This window comes from Sander lucioperca, chromosome 12 (genome assembly GCF_008315115.2).
Source record: "Sander lucioperca isolate FBNREF2018 chromosome 12, SLUC_FBN_1.2, whole genome shotgun sequence".
Lineage (NCBI taxonomy): Eukaryota > Metazoa > Chordata > Actinopteri > Perciformes > Percidae > Sander > Sander lucioperca.
In genome coordinates, this window is record NC_050184.1 from 9,791,508 (window position 1) to 9,811,519 (window position 20,012).

The 20,012-nt window shown below is 40.0% G+C and overlaps 1 protein-coding gene across 6 annotated transcripts in view; it reads right to left on the minus strand.

Annotated features, from left to right (window-relative positions):
* Positions 1 to 482: 482 nt before the first annotated feature.
* The window catches only part of prkar2aa (protein kinase, cAMP-dependent, regulatory, type II, alpha A), a 45,310-nt gene continuing 25,780 nt past the window's right edge, over positions 483 to 20,012 (minus strand). For 5 of the 6 annotated variants that reach the window (XM_036008290.1, XM_031286538.2, XM_031286536.2 and 2 more), the window contains exons 3-11: positions 16,897 to 16,932; positions 11,049 to 11,185; positions 8,621 to 8,727; positions 5,408 to 5,549; positions 4,352 to 4,453; positions 3,794 to 3,868; positions 3,611 to 3,676; positions 2,726 to 2,864; positions 483 to 1,515 (exon numbers count right to left, since the gene is read on the minus strand). In XM_036008290.1, the coding sequence (XP_035864183.1) occupies positions 1,391 to 1,515; positions 2,726 to 2,864; positions 3,611 to 3,676; positions 3,794 to 3,868; positions 4,352 to 4,453; positions 5,408 to 5,549; positions 8,621 to 8,727; positions 11,049 to 11,185; positions 16,897 to 16,932 (929 nt within the window). In that variant the 3' untranslated portion in view covers positions 483 to 1,390. Of the gene's footprint in view, positions 1,516 to 2,678; positions 2,865 to 3,610; positions 3,677 to 3,793; positions 3,869 to 4,351; positions 4,454 to 5,407; positions 5,550 to 8,620; positions 8,728 to 11,048; positions 11,186 to 16,896; positions 16,933 to 20,012 lie in introns of those variants that run through there. The other variant, XM_036008292.1, reaches the window with a different exon arrangement.

Sequence of the window (20,012 nt, forward strand, 5' to 3'; positions counted from 1 at the left end):
ATCATTGAGTTCAGTCGTCAGTTCTGGCAGTCAACAAGTAGTACTTAACAATTTGTATTTACTGCAAGGCTGTTGTATAGCAAGATAATATAATACGTTTGTTGCACAAGTGTGAAGTACATGGCTAAATCATCCAAAAAACAAACAGCTGAGTTTGGGTTGAAATTCAACAAAGAGGCAAGATTTTTAACAAAATGTTTGCTTTATTTTTTCAGGTTTTTTTTTAATCCAGGACAACTCATTCAAGGATAATCAAGGAGAAATAAGCACTAATGTTTTTATTAGAATTTTTTTCTGTTTTTACATTTTGTCAAAGATGGATGGTGAATTTTATCAGAATTGGTCAAAGTAAAACAAAAAAATAATAAATGAATATATAATAACAATACATTAATAATTAATTCAATACAATGAAGTGTGGCGTCAATGATAGAATAACAATGGCCCAGAAAACGTAGGGTTTTTATTGTTATCACTGCTCCTTCTGTGGTACTGCAATAATCACCAGCACTAACTCAACTCAATCAACAACAGTAGAGGAAGAAATGGAGCACGCTCACAAAGTTCTGCACCCCGGGCTCCCAAAGAGGAAACACTTTTTTTTTTATTATTTAAATAATATTTTATCAAAGCTTCTGTTTTGTATCTTCATAAAATGTTTCTAAAACTTATCTGTCTTCTTTAAACTTTTCTCTCTCTTTTTTTTGCATTTTGATTCATTTTCCTTTTCAGAGATTTTAAAAGTTTTTCGTCTCCATTTTACCACAATGTGTCCGTTTTTGCAAGTGTGGCTGCCTATGTGTTTTTGAGTAAATGTATCTTTACCCCTGTGTGTGTGTGTGTGTGTGTGTGTGTGTGTGTGTGTGTCCTATGTGAATGAAAAGCCTGCACATATGAAGCATGATTATGTGTTTTTGAACGTGTGTGTGTGTGTGTGTGTGTGTATTTTATGTGTACACTGCGTTACCTGTATTAAGGTCATCGCAGCAAAGACATTCATACTGAGAGGTTGGAGCTTCCTGAAGCAACGAGCTGTGAGGCCTTTAGCTTGCTCTGTGTGTGCGTCTGATCTTATCGAGGAGTGTGTTGAACTAGCATGTGCACGAGGAGGAGCAGACTAAGTGAGGTGGGCATCTCTCAGTGCCTACATAGGTGTCAAAGTATGTGAGTGTGTTCATACTGTGTGGGCATTTATGTACTTGCAGGTGAGCAAAGTACAATTTCTTGAGTTTGTACGTTCTGTGTAGAGCATATTATGAGTCTGTATAGCCACTGCGTAATGTGAGAGAGGACATACTTGTGCGTGTGTGTGTGTGTGTGTGTGTGTGTGTGTGTGTGTGTGTGTGTGTGTGTGTGTGTGTTAGAAGGCACGGAGGGTGGTGTGGGAGGCTCAGTCTCTCAGGTCCATGCTGGAGCCAAACAGGGCCACCAGCTGCTCCTCATAGTGGGCGATGTTCCTCTTCATAATCTCCTTACAGGAACCCAGGAGACGCTCAAATGCCTGCACGTCTATTACTGCACAGAGACAGAGAGAGAGACAGAGACAGAGACAGAGAGAGAGAGGTTAGGTGTTCCTGTGTAGAGTCATCTCAGTTGTTAAAACATGGCCCAGTCCTTACATCTAAACTAAGGTGTCTTTTGAGGTTACATCTTCAAACAATAACAACTTCAGCAGATTGTTTCAATTTGTGCTTTGACATTTGTCAGATACAGGTAGAAAGACATTCCTGGTCCCATCATATAATGTATTTACAGGAACCCAGCAGATCCTTAAAGTCATGTTCATCTTTTACAGCGCGACAGGACAGGGAGAATGGTAAGAGTTCAACAGACAGCATATGTTGCTGCAGTGTGGTTGAGTGACATTTTTCTCTGCTTCGAAGTCGAGCAGCTGTTGGAGACAGGCTGTTGTACGGTTAGTATAGTAAACACAAAGTACACTGAATGACAAGACCGACAGGTAGGTGAGAGTACTGACAGTATGTGTGGGTTTAAGACTGAAAGAGAGAAAATAGGGAAGCACAAAGGGAGGTGACTCACTACTGACAGACACTACTACGTTAACTATGAAAAACATTACCTGTGTGAATAAACAAATTCAGCAGTGCAATTAGCATTAAGGAAGTGCTCATCCACTGTACAGCCTTAATTACTGCACCCACTTTAAAAAGGCGAGATAATTACAGAACGGCCTTTAATCAACAAAAAGCACAAGGTGATGACAGACGAGATAAAAGAGCCAATCACCAATCATGAATTAATCAAAACTCAAATGCCACTTGATATCTCATGACAAACTGCTTGTAACAGTACAATTAGTGGGAAATTAATACCACAGATGTTAGGTTGAGTGGTTTGAATAGTGTTTATTAATTGCTTTTTAAAGTTTAAACTATCTACCAGGGATTTATTGAATCATTTAAAATTGTAGCTCCCTAAAACACTTGGTGTGCAAACTCCGTGAGAATGAATGGGCAAAAAGCAACACATAGAACAAAAACTTATGTCACAGAACAATTTGAATATAATCACATAAGGAAATGTTCACATGGGTGCTTCAGATGCAGGTATCACATTCCCGGATATTGGTGGAAATCTAATGTTGAAAATTAAACACAGCCACTTTATACACACATCTGACTTCATTATCGTTTTTCTTGTGAGCAGCATTAGCCTCGATGCTGACAAATGAGTTAAATGTGTGTCGGAGTGTATTTTGTCTTACCCACACACTTGACATCGCCTACTGCGTAGGCTGAGGCGGCCCGGGGCTTGTTAGTGACCAAGGCCAGCTCCCCGAAGTAGTGACCCCTGCTACAGCGCGTTATCTCCACCTCTGCATTGTCTGCATGGCCTGCCTTCGTCTGCAGGGAAGAGAGGGGAGGATTAAAGGTTAGCAACCGCTGAGCACCTCTTTTTTTTTCCTCTCCCCCCCCCAGCGAGAAGCACTCAGCGGCTGAGCAGACAATTGTGATTGCCGCTGTTGCTAGGCAAAACCAGGAAAAAAATTTTTGTACTCTGGTGGTTGTTACTGGAGAGCGTGGGTTGTCATTGTCAGAATGTTCTGCATGGAAAATACCTTGTAGGAGAAATAGCCAGGGCTCGACAGTAACGGTTGACCGGTTGCCATTGGCAACCAGATTGAGTCAATTGGCAACCATTATCTCATTGTTTCATTATTAAAATGTCTGGTATAGTGACATACGAAATGAATTGCTCCAAATATAGGCAGTTTAAAACATGGCAACCGTATTGTCAATTTCGGCAACGAAAAGCTGATGCCTTGGCAACCACTTTAAAAAGTTAGCGGTGAGCCCTGTCAGGTGCATATTCCTGTACCAATAATGTTTTTTTTTTTAGAATATTTATCAGCTTCGGAGAGGGGCGGAATATTTTCTTCCTTTCATTTATGTGAGATGGCCTTTTTTTAACCCATTAACTACAGCTGAACCAATGCTGCTGGAAATATGCAGAGTAAAACGTATTTACCTACATGGACTCTGAGGGATGCACAGTGAAATGCATTCACCCTCACAGTCAAACGCTTTAATTAAAATGCATGCAGAGTGGTGAAATAGAGAAATGAGGAAGGTGAGGGGGAGTATCTTACTTTACTCTTGATCATGATCTTGACCTCCCCAGATTCAACTATAAAGAAGCATTCAGCCTTCTCTCCCTGAGAAGAAAGAAAACAGACAACATATAAATACCTGAAAGGAAGTAATGTACTGTATGTGTATGTTGAAACATTTCATTGCTGTATGAAACCACATCAGCTATATCCATGTCTTACCTGTGTGATTATGCGCTCACCATCGGGGAACTGCTTCGATCCGCATACATCCACTATCTTCATCCTCTCGTTCGCCTGCACGGAAAACGAGGGGGTGAGACAGAGGTCAAGAGAAGAGAAATGTTGGGAGAAGAGATAATTGTTTCATTGACTATGCAGGCAGACGTCCCTCCACAATTTCCTACTGTGCTCTTGCTTTAGACCTTTCACCCAACTTCTGGGTTATGTACATTTTAAGCTTGGTGGTGTAAAAAGGGTGGGCGACTGTTTATCAAAACAGTGTTGTGGAGAAGTGTTGTAAAGTTGGCATGCATGTTTAAGAAAGTACATTCTTAGCCCTCTGAACTAAATATACAGTTGGTAACTGAGTAAGAACAGAATTATTTCCAAACTGGCTGCTGTTTTGCTGTTCGCTGGATGGCTAGCTTCACATGTGATGCTGTTGCATGACCCACTGTGTAGTCGGACTCTGAAAAAACAGCCTGTGAAGGAGAGGGGCAGGGAGAGCCAAAAACTGCTGGGAGGATTTTCTAACTAGCCCACAACCAGTAAACTCACCTCCAGTGATTTGAGTAAGGGCACAGACTCGATGAAAGTCTCGTACATCCTCCTCTTCTTGTAATTGTTCTTCACAATGAGTCTACGAAATGTGGCACGGTCCTAGGGAAAACAAACACGAGTAATGAAGCTGCTGCTCCTCCTGTGCTCGGCCACGGGGAGGCGCTGCAGCGGCATGAACCATCAGAACAGAGCCTGGCTCCATTCATAGATTACAGGATTCCATTCTTAACATGTCCTGTATTTGGTAACATAAAATGTACCTAACCTGCTAACAATGCAATCCTAAGGAGACAACTAGAGGGAAAACAGTTTGAAACAGAGCAACATAATACACAGTTAGCAAATTGGATCATTTATGACTTAAAAACAATGCCAACAACCTTCAAGTAATTAGGCAATTGTTTGACATAAATGTGTGTTTCTCCTTAGGGCATTCTTACAGTATTTTATAATCATCAGATTTAGTCTACATACTACTTACATACTACTTATAAAGTACATAATAAATTAAAAAAGCAATTTCAGTCGAGGAAAGAAGCTTGAAAGGCTTATTTAGAGTCCTTCCCTAATACAAGTAAAAAAAACTAAAAAAACTATAGATATCTAGAGCAGAGATCTTCAACAGGGATTCCCTCAGAGTAGCTGCAGAGGGGCCGCCAAATTATTAACATGAATTCAACATATTAGTAAAGATTAAAAAAAGTATGCTTACTGGCCTACAGCTTAGGTTGACATTAGGTAGCCATCCACAGATACAGTTAAGCTTAAAGATTTACTGTGCCACATTTTAACATTATGTATAAATATATGAATATGGCAACATTTTTTATTTTAAAAGCTTATTGTATGCATCATAAAAAAAAAGGTATGTGTAAAGGCTTTAGGCCGCCCTACACGTTATTGTAGGTCCAGTTTAATAATGAACTAAATTGTATACAATATATGTAGTAGGGGTCCCTGCTCTGTCTCTCTTTCAGCTAAGGGGTCCTTGGCCTAAAAACCGTTGAAGACCCCTGATCTAGAGAATCACACATCCCATTAAAATCTTCTTACCAGTCCCCATAGTGCCCCCTCCTGGGTGGCGACGATGGTGGCGGCGCGTGGTGTGTTGTACATGAGTGCCAGCTCGCCGAAGCTGCCCTTATTGTCATACTGACCCACCGTTACTCCCATTACAATAATGTCATACACACCCCTGAGAGAGAGAGAGAGAGAGAGAGAGAGAGAGAGAGAGAAGAGAGAGTTAGGGAAAGAGACCAAAAAAACAAAAACAGCAAACGGGGAAAAAACAGAACACCTTAACACATTCATTCAAATGACTGATTTATTTAATTGAGCCAATAGAGTGGACCAGTGTTTTGTTTATTGACCTACTGACTGGTTTAAATAGACATCTAATTACAGCTTATCTGTAGCTTCCGGGCAGGAGCCTGTGTCTGTCTGGCAGACTTGGTGAGCAAATCATTGACTGTGTTTGTGTGGGTGCACTAGTGTGTATAATTGTGTGCAGATTTCTATTAAAGTAGAAGCTTTTCATACAAGCGCTTAACTGTGGCAATATGAAAAGGTGAGAGCAATTCAGTGTAGCTATGATCATTGTTTTATATCTGCATGAACAGAATAACAACATGTTTGTCATGGGTGTATGCGTTTGTGATAGACAGTAATATTTCAGCAGAGCAGCACTGTCTTCCCCCCTTCCCTCCCTCCCTCTCTGTATAAGGATTAAACCTGGGGAAGGTAATTTGCAGTGGTATTCCTCGGCAAGATTAACCAGTCATTTTGTAAGCTAGCTAGTCCTCCCATTGGCTGCTTAGTGTGCTAAAACCCTCGCTGGTGTATTAGTATTGACTTAGTTTGACTGGATTACCATGACGATGGGGACAATGATCACTTGTGTCGCCGCCTACCTTAGCACAGTTAAGCGAGACGATCTAGACACCGTTTAACATACTGTGCTGCTGGCTCTTTATTAAACAGACGAAGTAGGTGTGAAATCTGTGACCATTAATAAATTATACACAATAAATCAGCTTGAGCTCAGAAGGACAGATGGAAAAGAAAGAGCCAAGATTCTTTAATAGCCATTTTAACTGCTTGGTAAAACAGACTCAGCCATGTTCAATTAATACCCTGAAGAAGCTCAATATATTGAAGACTACCACTGTAGCCGGAGGACAAACGGATGTTCCTTCCTGCACTGAGAGGATGTGTGTATAATCAGCATTTTCTCTGTCTAGTTAACCCTTGGGCAACGCATTTAGTAACTTTTAACCTTTCAAAATAGAAGATGCAACATCTCAATAATAATTATGATATTGATATTTGAACTAGTGATGACTTTTTGATGGAATATTAACATGTGTACAAATTAACTTGTGTGGTTAAAGCTATAGTGCGCAATTATTTTGTATTAATGAACGTCCGTTACATTAAAGCCATTGCCAAATGAGTTGATACAAAGCTAATTAAGCCCATGAGCTCCACAAATCTCTCTGTATTTCTCAGTTTGGCTATGTTTACAAAATGGTGTCTCTGCACCCACTTTAAAAAGGCGAGATAATTTGCGCGCAGCTCACGTTATGCGTTTACATTAACGCGGAGAAAGGACAACAGCAGCGTTCAGCTCTTCTAAAAGATCTAAGTATTTTTTTTACTTAGATCTTTTAGATGGGGGGGGGGGGGGCCTACGCACTATAGCTTTAAGTTACAGCTGATTCAAACATTATTCAGCCAATCAGATCCGAGTACCACAATGATCCTTTTCACATCGTACATGTCAACCCTCACATTATTTTTACATGTCATTTAGCTGACGCTTTATTACTTATGTATTCTCCGTTGATCCCTTAGGGCTTCTGAGTAATTTCCAGTTACTTCCTGTATGCAAGGCTTCAGAATGGGATTGTTTAGGTTTGTTAGTGAAGGGTGTTCCTTACCATAGCAGCACATGGGGCAAGCTGGATGCTTGGAGGGTACAGTTATACTTTCAGTCTCCTTTTATGCCTAATAAAATCATCAAGATGTACTATTTTTGAGTTGGCTGACAGTCTGTTAATGGCTAGCATTATGATAAGTTAACAGGAATGCAGAGGGGATGTATACATATAGTTTAATTACACATTATAAAAATAGGAAACATTAAACAATGTGGTACTCTGTCCTGTTTTCTTTCCTGCTTTTCTTTTTCATTTCTGTTTATCCCTCCATCTCTGTGTGTGTCCATGCTCATACCTCACCCAGCTGGTGACATTAGCTAACACCTACGCTTTCCCAGGCCAGGGAAAATCCCGGGATAGTATATGACCAGGCAGGCGCGCTGCTTGTAAAGGTCATCGCACATCTCTTGTACAGGGAGCACACTCTTAGAAAGTTTGTATGCAGATTGAACGATAGCAAACAACAAGTGGAACTAACTAAACCACGGTGCTGAAACGATGGAATAAACAATGACCAGCCAAACACTGGTCTGTTTTCCGTTTGGTGGCAGAAGATAAGGACCGACATCTTGAGGTCTTTTTCTAGTAGAAAAAGGGCTAGTTGGGCTCGTAAAGTCTCAGGGATCATCGTGAAAGCTCATCACAGTTGCCTCCATTATTCAAAAACAATTAAATTTAACCTTCAAACCTAAAATGTTTTAATTTCTTTTCACACAACAAGGAAAGTTGTGATTGACAGTTCTTAGCTCAAAATGTGTTATAGGAAGATAAGGAGAGCCATTTTAATGTTCCAGCAACTTAACATTGTATTCCAGCCCGGGCTACAAAACCTGTCCTGTGAAGGCCTGTGTACACAGCAACAGTTTACATTGGCAATATGGCAGGAACATTACACACAGCCTTTATAGGTGCTGTATACATAGGCACAGACATACACAACACCATAAGGTGGCTGGGTGGCTGTGGCTTAGGAGAGCCAATTGGAAGGTTGGCGGTTCGATCCCCGACCCCTGGAGTCTACATGTCCAAGTGTTCTCGGGAAAGACACTGAAGCCCAAATTGTTCTCGATGCTGGGTGTGTGAATGTTCGGAATGAGCGTCAGTGTACAAATGTGCGTGAATGGGGTGAATGATGCCTGTAGTGAGTCTAGACATTTTGTCTAGACATTTAGTGAAATAAATGCATACGTATCAAACATAAAATGTGTACACAGGCAACCTCCTTGCCTTCGTCGTTTTTTTTGCAATAACTGTCGAGCCTTTCTGTCATTAAGCTCACAAAAACCAACTGGCAGTGTCCGTGTCAACACGAGCGTCTGCCTTCTACCTCTCTATGACGTAGAAGTTGTCTCCATCGTCTCCCTGGTCGATGACGTGCTCCAGGGGCTGAACTCGTAATTCAAACATGGCGTCCAGCACCTCCGAGAACTGCTCCTGAATGGGGGACGAGAGGGAGGACGTCATACACAGATGACATGGAGAAAGAAGGAGCAACAGTGGAAATTAGGGATGTCCCGATCAGGTTTTTTTGCCCTCGAGTCCGAGTCCGAGTCATTTGATTTTGAGTATCTACCGATACCGAGTCCCGATCCGATACTTCTATAATAATTCAACTTTATAATACCTCCAGACCGCAGACATACTCGCGCTTTCCGCTTCAAGCTGCTTCCATGTTCTACTTTGCTGGCATTTAACCAATAGCGTCTCTGCAACAAAGTGATGTCATGCCGCACGCGTTGCTGTTTCTGTGTGGAGTCAAAAGGGTCTAACTCTGTGCCACCGCATAACTATAGATGTGTTAAAAAATAATGAGAATATATATACATATATATCCGAGTCCTGATCGGGAGGTAACGTCCGATTCCGATCGAGTCTGAAACTACGTGATCGGATCTGGACATCCCTAGTGGAAATGCGTTTGTGGAGTCCAACTAGCAGCTCAAAATGACATCTAGCTCATGGGAGCGCTGCTGAATGACGAAAGAAGAGGGGACACTTTCTCCTTGTTTTACCAGCGTATGCAATTTCAGAAAAATATTGGTCTCTAAGGTTTGAGTCCATCATAATGTTAGATAGATTTATCGTAGTAGATAATAGACAATAAAAAACAAATAGGTTTTAAAAATACGAAATTCAGTTTCAGCCAAAACAAACATGGATAAATCAAATACAGTGACATCACACAGACATATGATTGTTGGAATTGCTTTTTGGAAAACAGGCAAGACAATCTTTACTTATGCCCAAATATAGGAGGGTTTAAATATAGTTTTGTTACACTAAACAAAAATCAAGCACATAATAAGAACATCGTAACTTGGGCATTCTATGCCTTTTGGTTCCTAGACAATAAGACAAGTAGAGATCGTATTGTTGTATGGTACAATGTGCAAATATGTTTAACAAGTACTTCTTTGACCATTTTCTCTGCAGTTGAGTTGCAGTGAACTGCATTTCTATCTTTTGCCAACACGTTTTTGTACAAATTTATTTTTTTGTACAAATTTATCATGTAACTAACGGGAGCGGGACGGGATTCTTTCTCTCAGGATTTTGCAGGACAGGATTTTTTTTGGGGGGGCAGTCACGTGATCGGGATGTGAGGGGAGTATTTTCGTGGGCTTGGGATGTGATGGGAGCGACAATTGATTCCCGTGTCACCCTCTAGTCCAAACTTACAAAAACACATCATGAATTGCCATGGCATCTACATTTAAAATAAAGAACACAACAAACCATGAATTTTAAAAGCATACAAAATGCATTGCACCTCTCCACATAAACACATTGAGGCCTCCTCTGCATTTCGAATGGCTTTAGTGAAGCCAACGTTTATAAACTATTACTTGCATTTTCCTTTTGGCATTATACACCCGACCGAGAGTGAGGGAATCACAGAAGTCACACTCAACGTTACCTCAGCCAGAAAGTGTGAACTAGTTTTCAGGTTGAGGTTTGGGGGGCACACAGCATCTGAGCTGAACAGACCAGTGAAGCAAAAAAGAACGCTAGTCATCTATTTTAATTCGGAAAATGATTTCACTTATCATAGCATTGTTATGCATTTTACTCTACCGATTGGCAACCCAATAAAAATAGGGTCCGCGACCTATTTTGGATCCTGACCCTAACTTTGGGAAAGACTGATGTAGTCCATTAAACCACTCCCTCATTAACCCCTAAAGATAAGAGATAAGATAGACAATTGATCCCACAATGGGGGAATTCATTTGTTACAGCAGCTCCATGCAGCACAACAACTAAGAAGAATCCACATTATATAGAAATAGGCATGTAATATACACAGTTACTGTGGGGTAGGGCAATTAACCCAAAGTTACCGAAATCAACATTATGACTACAATTTAATAACCTAATTTCATCTATTAGTGCATTCCATCATACAAGGTTGCGACCCTGTTACTAATCGTTACCGAGGTAAATCTGGACTAAATCTTGATATTGATTTTAGTTGTATTTATGGCCCAGCCCTATTGTAGCATTACTGTACTCCGTTGTATTGCATTACACCCAATCAGGCTTTGGGTTCTAAGTAGGCCTCAGTGTACCTGGGTCGAAAACTGAATGTAAAAGGGAGCGATTAAATAGTTTGCATGAAAACATAAATAAATGAGTGGAGAAATATAATGAATGCAGACGCTTTCGTACAGGGCACATGGAGTACCTGAAGCTGTAAGCTAGTAATGTGTTAGTGTGTGTACATATCTCTTTTTGTGTATGTTTGTGATTTTTACCTGATCTAGTGTTTTGAAGAGTAGGATGTCTCGGCATGACTCCTGCAGTCTGCAGCGCTGTTCATCTGTTTTTGGGTGAACCACTCTGGGCTCCGAGTCCTCTTCGTCCTCGTCCGGGTTGAATGCCTCCGCGCACACTAGAGGGAAGACATGTAAACCCACTTTACACATTGCATTAACAGATCCTGTGTGATTACATTGTAATTAGACAGAGGAAATAACCCAGGTAAGAAAGTATTCTATGGACACGTTCAGAAACTCATTAAGCCACAGTAAAAACTAAGTGTAAATGACATGAGCTTCCAAGGAAAAACTTCAAATTACCTTGGCAACAAGGATAAAAACAACAACAAGCAAGCCAACAGGTTGCATGCAACTCAGTGACAACCTTGTCATAAGTACACTATCACTATATTTGTGGATGGGGAACAAGCAGTACAAAATGTTCATTGTTGGGTCTTGAAAGACAGACTGACATTCGTGATATCATAATAAATCATTGGTCATTGTATGACTAAAGTTTCTTTTTCTGTAACCTGCACATAACGCAGACATTTTACATTTTTAACATTAGGTACCAGTTTAAAAAATATTTTTGACATTACACAATTATTTCGTAAAATATCACAGAACATTTATCATTATACTGTATATTCAACTGAACTACTGTAAATGCTGAGTATATTAGCACTTACAGATGCTTATTGTGATTCTACACTGATTTACAGTAAATACAGTACGTCTGCAGATTCCACACAACCGATATCCATCAGGTGACCATCAGCTGTGTGAAAATGATTGGGATCATTGTTTTATGTGTAAGGCAACATCCGATTTGACTTAAATATTGCTTTCCTAACTTTGTAAAACAAAATATAACAAATACATAGATATACATTAACTGAATTCTTAATTAAATAATAAATCGTGCACCGTAACTAGGGATCGACCGATATGGATTTTTTTGTGCTGATGCCGATACCGATTTCTTTTCATCAGCCTTAGCCGATGACTGCCGATTTTCATGAGCTGATATTTGGAGCCGATACTGCTTTTGCGCCCTCAATTTACATCATAAAAATGTAAACCCTGCCACACTGGATTTGTTTTCGGAATCTGCTCTGCCATTTCTTTAAAAATAATAAACAAAAACACACATCAGTGTCACTTCTACAATCATCTTACATTCATATCACCCAAATTATGTGTGCAATGTGCGTCATATGGATGGGTGCACTGCATATGGTTAACTGTGCAAGGGTAAAAGGCTTTCATCAACATCTACAACACAGCCTTGATGATGCATTGTTTGCTGACATATTATAAGACAGATATAATCAGGTCATCACAAAATGTCCTTTGTCAACACATTTAAATAATTTAAGAAAACAATAAACCTGAAAAGTAGCCATTGAAATAAAGTGCTTGATTTGTAATTTAAGATGCAGGCTTCCAGCACCAGCACTCTGCTAGTGGGAGAGGGGCAGTGCATGGTCTGCACGTGAACTGCAGCGTCTCCAGCAACACAGAGCTACCTGTGGACACCTGTCTATAAATAATGCCGGGAAAAAACTATCGCAGCACTATATGCAGCAGCTGCGTATCGGCCGATACACGTAAAAACGCAAATATCTGCCCGACATATCGGCCGGCCGATAAAATCGGTCTATCACTACCGGTAACTTGGTTAAAAAAAAAAAATCATCAAAATGAAGAGGAATTACAATTCAAATGTAAAGCCTCTAAATGTAGCAACAAATTGGTCAAAAGTTAACAGGAATTAAAATTATAGTATATAATGTATATAGAATTGAATTAAATGGACCTATTTGAGTCAGTATCAGCCCAATATCCCATATCAATCAATATTTGATCGGTGCATCCCCAACTGTATCCACCTTGTTTTCTCTCACACACACACAAAGTACAACACAAAGTACAACACAAAGTACAACACAAAATGAGGTGGCCTGCAGGAGAAGGGGACATCATTACTACAGGACACAGAGGAGCCCTGAAGTGAGGAAATGCCACACGCGACATGTTTTCCCACGCTGGATGACAAACCCTGACAAGGTCATTTTCTAATTGTCACTATGTATCTGAGTTTCCTCCAACTCTGTAGAGACACATTCCACTTCTCACGTGACATTTTCACAAAACACATGGATGTCTGCAGGAGTGCATGTGCAATCATGAGTGTAACGTCTTATCTCTCAGCATTCATACCAGTCATGTTTGAAGCAGTGTGACCTCTGGAGTGTCAACGTGTTACCTCCTTTAGTTCAGCTTGTTTGGACTGGTAGATACAATGGACCCAGCTAAAAGCAGTTAAAATGTGAGCCTGTGACGCAGCTAATTAAGCATGAACATATTCTGTACCAACAACAAGACCTGAATGTCACTGAAAATAAGATAATACAGACAGAGCCCTTGCAGCGCCCGGGTTCGAATCCGACCTGCGGCCCTTTGCTGCGTGTCACCCCCCCTCTCTCTCCCCCTTTCACCTCTATAGGCACTATCTAATAAAATGAAAAAAAAAGCCCAAAAAATAGTCTTATACAAAACAGACAGGTCCATCATAGCTAAAGCTCAAGTTGCCAGAATCAGATGTGTTTTGTTTCCCCCACGCTGCCAAAACCTCTGTCTATCCCTGGCAGGATGACAGGAAACAGAAACACTGGCCAATAAACACACTACTTGTGTTTTGTTTACAAGATCCCTTGTAACAGGTCAGTGTGATGATTAAATCTAATGCAAATATGTAATCAAGTCATCAATTTCACCCTGCTTTCGGGCCAAAGAAAATAAATTGTAGATGTGATTGTGGCCTTATGTTTCTAACTACTTTCCCTTAACTTTTCTCATCTACAAATGCAGTTACTGCTTTTCTACATTTCTTAAAATGCTTTTAGAGAGGAGGAAACATGTGCCAGGGAGTAAAGTTATTTTGTAGATACACATTTCTCTACCCTGAATGACAAAGTAAAGGCATATTACTGAATATATACAGTATGTGATCACTGGAAAATAAATAACTAAACTTTAATACTGAATGTAAGCAAAATTAAAGACAATCTTTCTATGATGAAATCTCTAGTTCATATGGGAAACAAGCTGATTAACTGATGGCTTTTTTCAATAGAAAATATATTTTCTGAAATAATGAAACAAGTTCTTTGGAAGACCCAAACATATTTAATGTGTGTTGATTTTAAAAGTCACTGAAGGTTGGGTCTGATACAATGGGAAACACTGATGTGCAAATTGTTCTCTTGTTGCACTCTACTGCACACTTAGTGACCAGAAAAACAGAAATGCCTAATCAATGTAATTCAATACAATAAGTAGCCCTGCATTAACTACTACCTCACTTTAAAGAGAAACTCAACAACCCCTTTGACCAGCAGAGGTGTAACCTCTCACCTTGCTGCAGTGATGTACAGGTGTACTCCAGGACCCTGTGACATCACTGTTGGGTGTAGTTACAGGTGAAACAAAGTACACTTAACCCCACCCAGAGTGATGCTGGCTGTGGTCTGAGGACTTTCAAACAGAGAGGGCAATAAAACATTTCTTCTCAGCCTGGTGTAAAGTTGCTCTTTAAAAGTTCAGTTTTTGTTGAGAATACAGCTTTAAAATCGGTGATTCAGTACTTTATAGTTAGTGACGGCGTTGCATTATTCAGTATATTTAAAAAAGTTGTTTATAATATTTGACCACATTATTTACAAATATGGATGAGTAAAACGTTTAGAAACACCTTAGAGAATGATGTAATCCAGTACCACTAGAAACTTCTTGAATGAGCAACTCTCTGACAACACAAATTAGTAATAATAACTTTCTCAAAGATGATATACAGATTTACAGAACTTGTTGTCTTGGATTGCATTATAATATACAGTACTAGGGCCTTGTTTCTGCTAAGTGTGTCATTGAGAATTCTTGTCCTTAGGCCTGTCATGATAACAAATTTTACTGGACAATAAATTGTCCCAGAAATTATTGCGATAAATGATAATATTGTCGTTCCGAGAACATTTTCATCTAATATAATGATAATGGCATAATAATGCAGGTACACCTTTTCGAAGATCATTACACTTTTATTTCTAAAGAATATTTAACACTGGAACTGGAAGACATTTTACATATCCACGATATGTCTTTGATCTCCTTTAGTATGTCGTCTTTCACACTGTTGTACAGCTGCGCAACTCTGACACACTTTCCGCACTCCGTGTCCGCGGACAGCTGTAGGCTTGTACCGGTTAATGTTCTGTGCATTGTCGGACACATGCAGCCACTTTCCTGACACCGCTTGCGAGACTGACAAATCCACAGGGTGTATGTCCGAGCCTGACTCCACTGCCTCCACCTGCAGGTTGTCAACTGTGTGCTTTGGAATGAAAGGGAGAAAACAGGACACAGAGTAACACGGCGGATATCGCTCATATACTTTTTTTTTTTTTGACGGCGCCTTAACTGCAAAGTGCTGCGCGAAACCCTGCTCCAACTCTCAACTAGCGTTTTCTCTGTCTCTCCGCCAGGAGTCCCGCCTCCCAACACAAAGACCATGCGACTGACAAGAGGGTTCACTCGTGGTCATCCAGTCTCTTTGGTAGAAAGAGAGAGAGAGAGAGAGAGCAAGAGAGAGAGACAAGGAAAACAAACAAGCATGCAAATGGAAATTATCGCGGCCGGAAAAATTATCAAGCTAATTTTTTTTTATCGTGCGATTAATTGATTTATTGACTATCGCGACAGGCCTACTTGTCCTACGCATTCGAACAATTATCGATGGAACATAAAAACATAAACTACATGTGTCCAGGAAAGCATGGCACATCACATGAAGCATTTTTCTCTCTTCTGTTAAACATATGTCATGATAAAGGGGTAGATTTTTTCCCCCCTGAGAAAACACACAACACAAAACATCTGCAAAAGAAAACTACATATAATACAAACTGAAAAAGGACCTTTGTAGTAACATCTGTGGAAAACACAATGAGCATCATATTTACGCTCCATCTTTGTTGTTGTATTAACACAATTTCTCTTCAGGGCTCAAAAAGGATCAGAATGTCTTACACCATTACTACTACAAAGAAGGTCTACTTGTACTACACAACATTTTTGCCAACAAAGAAACGTCGAACCACTTTGTTTACCACATAAAAGGAAGGTACTCTATACAACTGGAGGTTATATATACACAGTACAAAACAGTACAACAAAGTTGACAACTTATACAAATTAACACCCCATACTCCACAAAGAAGATTTATGACGTGGTGGTATACAGTAGACTGCAGGGTTAACAGGGACAGTCGGACAGCAGTAAAGATAAACATCAGCAGACACACCCAGAGCCTAATCAATGTGCAGTGCTCTGTGACGGCTGACGACGTTCAATTACTCATGTGTAAACACTAGACGGGTACAACGAAGCGTGAGAAAACACGAGAGAGAGAGAGAGAGAGAGAGAGAGAGAGAGAGAGAGAGAGAGAGAGAGAGAGAGAGAGAGAGAGAGAGAGAGAGAGAGAGAGAGAGAGAGAGAGAGAGAACAGATTCACACAAAACACACTGCAATGGTGCTTCTTAATACTGTGTTTTAAAATCATGACATACGCAAATACACTTATTACCAAAACATCAACGACAGACACACAAATTAGTAAGTCTACCAGTTGGCCTCAACATGCATGACACACAATAATGCAGACACAGACACATTGGCAGTGAGGTGTGCAATGTTGTCCCTAGTATGAATTACACTTAAGGGACATGACGTCAAACATATGCATACACAGACATGCTGATACACACACACACCCCTTACCTGACACTCTCCTGTTGAATCTGCTGGGTGGTGGAGCTGTGGAAGGAGAGAGAAGAGAGGTGAAATTAACATTGCTTTTACATAATGACATTTAATACGATTTTGTGATTGCTTTGAAATCCTCATTACCATTATCTGCTCTGCACACACACACACACACACACACACACACACACACACACACACACACACACACACACAAAGCAGCAATAATCACACAATGATTGCCTGAAGTCAGACAGATATTAGTGGATTAACAAATAACTTAATAAGAGCCCTCATAGCTACGTGTTTAGAAGTAAAATATTTATGAGGAATTATGTATTAGAAGAGAGAAAGGATGAAAAGGTTATGGCAGTTATGTTATTATCAAATCTGTTACACTGTGGCTTCATTACACCATGTTCTAACAGCTCCCATTACATATTTAATCAATTAGTCTGTCTGAACCAGCAACACATTTATTTCCCCAAATATTGAGGTGCCCTATCTTTAATTGTGATGCCAATGTCATGTAATCCGAGAGGTTTGCTGTCTGTTTATGTTTTGACTTGACAAGCAGACTTGTCTGTGCCAGTGTAGCCAGCCTCAAGCTGGATACACAGATGCTGTTGGGACACTGTTAACGTTCCTGAGCCACCAGGATGGCGCATCTGATGTTTCCTCTGACCCCCCTGTAGATCTCTGTATTACATACATAATTTTGCTGCTGCTCTTTCAGACCTTGCATCTAAGCATCACTGAAGTGCCAATAATATGACGTTAAATTAAACCCTTGAGTGTGATATTGCGATTATAACTGTTTTCATATTGTGGGGCAATTCACTCTCAAAATAAAAAAAAAAGAGCAACAGAGACGATTTCTAGTCCCTCCCTGTTTAGTCAGCCAGTCAACTGAAGCTAGCGTTAGCTTTGTAGACATTGTGGGATTTCCCAAACTAAATAATTAGCGCAAATATAAACACCAAACTGCTTTACTAACTCCTGTTATTACTAAGATATCTGCTGAATTTTTTTCCATCGACAGATTTAGCTTCTGTACGTCCGCTAAAATACCATCTGGCAGCTATTTCTAAGATACCGCCAAGTCACAGGCACAGCTGATCCAAACATTTCCAGTGAATTGAGGAACCTCAGTGTGTTCCACCGGGGTTCACTGAATTACTTACATGAATACAAATGTTTTGAAACATTTTGAAAGATTTTTAATTCAACTCCGTAATGTTGACACAGAAATGGTGGAGCAATATTTTAAGTGATGCGCCAGGTATGTTCAAATGGCTCTGGGTGTGCTGTCATGCTGATTTGAGCACGTTCTAAATGTCTAATTCACCAATCAGATTGCCTGGTCGGATCTAATTGTTGTATAATTGAAAAATTAAATATCTTTCCTGACAAAAGACCATAACTAATCACACCATTTACCTTGTTCGGGACACAAATATTGTGCCAGTGAATGCGTTTATATATTTCACATTACTAATCACATATAATTCAAGATAATCTTTTTAAGTGTTGGCCCATTAGAAGGCCAAGTGCCTCTTACATTAGGCCTGAAGAGTTAAATAATTATGTCACTTCCAAATATGAGAGATGCTTATATTAGCCAGGCAAGAATAGCATATAGCCTAAATCTATCAACCTGTTATGAAAGTAATGGTTCTCTGAAAATATGCAGAATCCATTCCATGTATACAGGGATCAGGATGTTAAGATGATTAACAGTCAAACCCAAATATACTCCATAACATAACACAACAAAGTTTTAAAAAGGTTAAATATAAATATAAAAACAAGTCTAGTTCCATCCATCCATTTTCTGCTGCTTATCTAGGCTAATACCTTATCTGGTATTGGGTTGACATAGCAGCAGCCCTCTTTGGTTTTTTTCAGGCTTGGCCCAACTGAACCTAGGGCTAAGACTGGTGGAAGTCTTAGCCAGTTAACAAGGGTAGTTTGCTAGTAAAATACTGAGGGTGGTAGGTATATAAAAGCATGCACTATAAAGGTTTTAATCTCAATTAAAATGAATAGAACACAATAGCTTTATGTCTATGTCAGCAACCATTTCACCTATCCGCATTTTCTTTTAATGGTTTATTCTCATTCTGTAATAAAACATTCATTCATTTTGCCAGATGATGATACAGAGCCCAGATTTAACCAATGTTTGTAACAACATCAAACCAAACAGGAAAAACATCCTGTGCAAGGCAGAGGATGATTCCAGGAAATGTCTTAACAGCAGCTGTAATCAAGTTTAATTTCTGGTCATGATTTCAGTGCTGTGCACTTGACATGAGACAGTATTCATCAGAATAGAGACAGCCTGGAAGGACACTGCTGGATATGAATATGTGTATGTGTAATATGTGATAATAAAGTGGCAAGTCAAGAGAGAGCCACAACTGTTAATATGAGGGAGAAATGAAATGGCTTTGTGTGTTTGTGTGCGCATGCACAGTCAACACTGTGTATGTCTGAATTTTGTGTGTATGGCCTTGGGCAGTGTTTGAGTATCTATAGAAGCATCCTGACCTGGTGAATGTGTGTACAGGGTGTTAATTTACGCACAAAGAGACTGAGGTCAGGGTCCTAAACACCTGCTTTTTAACGCTGGGCCGTTACTAGCTAGCATGGATATAGCCACACACACACACACACACACCCCCACACACAGTGTGTGTCCATTGCCACCGTATCACCATCCTCTCCGAGCCCATTAGCTCTAGACTGTGAAGATGGGAGCCTAGGGTAAACTCACACATACACACCACTTTCCCCTAGTCACCTGGGGAGATGACAGTTTAACGCTCTACTCTCCATGGAAATCACTCTTAGTATCACTCAACACAGATCAAGCAACAGGATGTCTCGGCTACTGCTGCACTGACATTTGCGGCATCTGCAAGGAAAACTTCTATTGCTCTTTTAAAGGGATTTCCTAAAAACAAGTATGTGGTTGTGAGGAATTATACACAGAAAAAAATGCATTAAGAGTGATTTCGGCATTTCAACTCTATTTGTATGCATGTGTTAACTCTTACGTACATACCACACTTTCAGACTCATTTGGCATCTGCTTTACCTGAACTCTCATTCTGCCTACCCACATA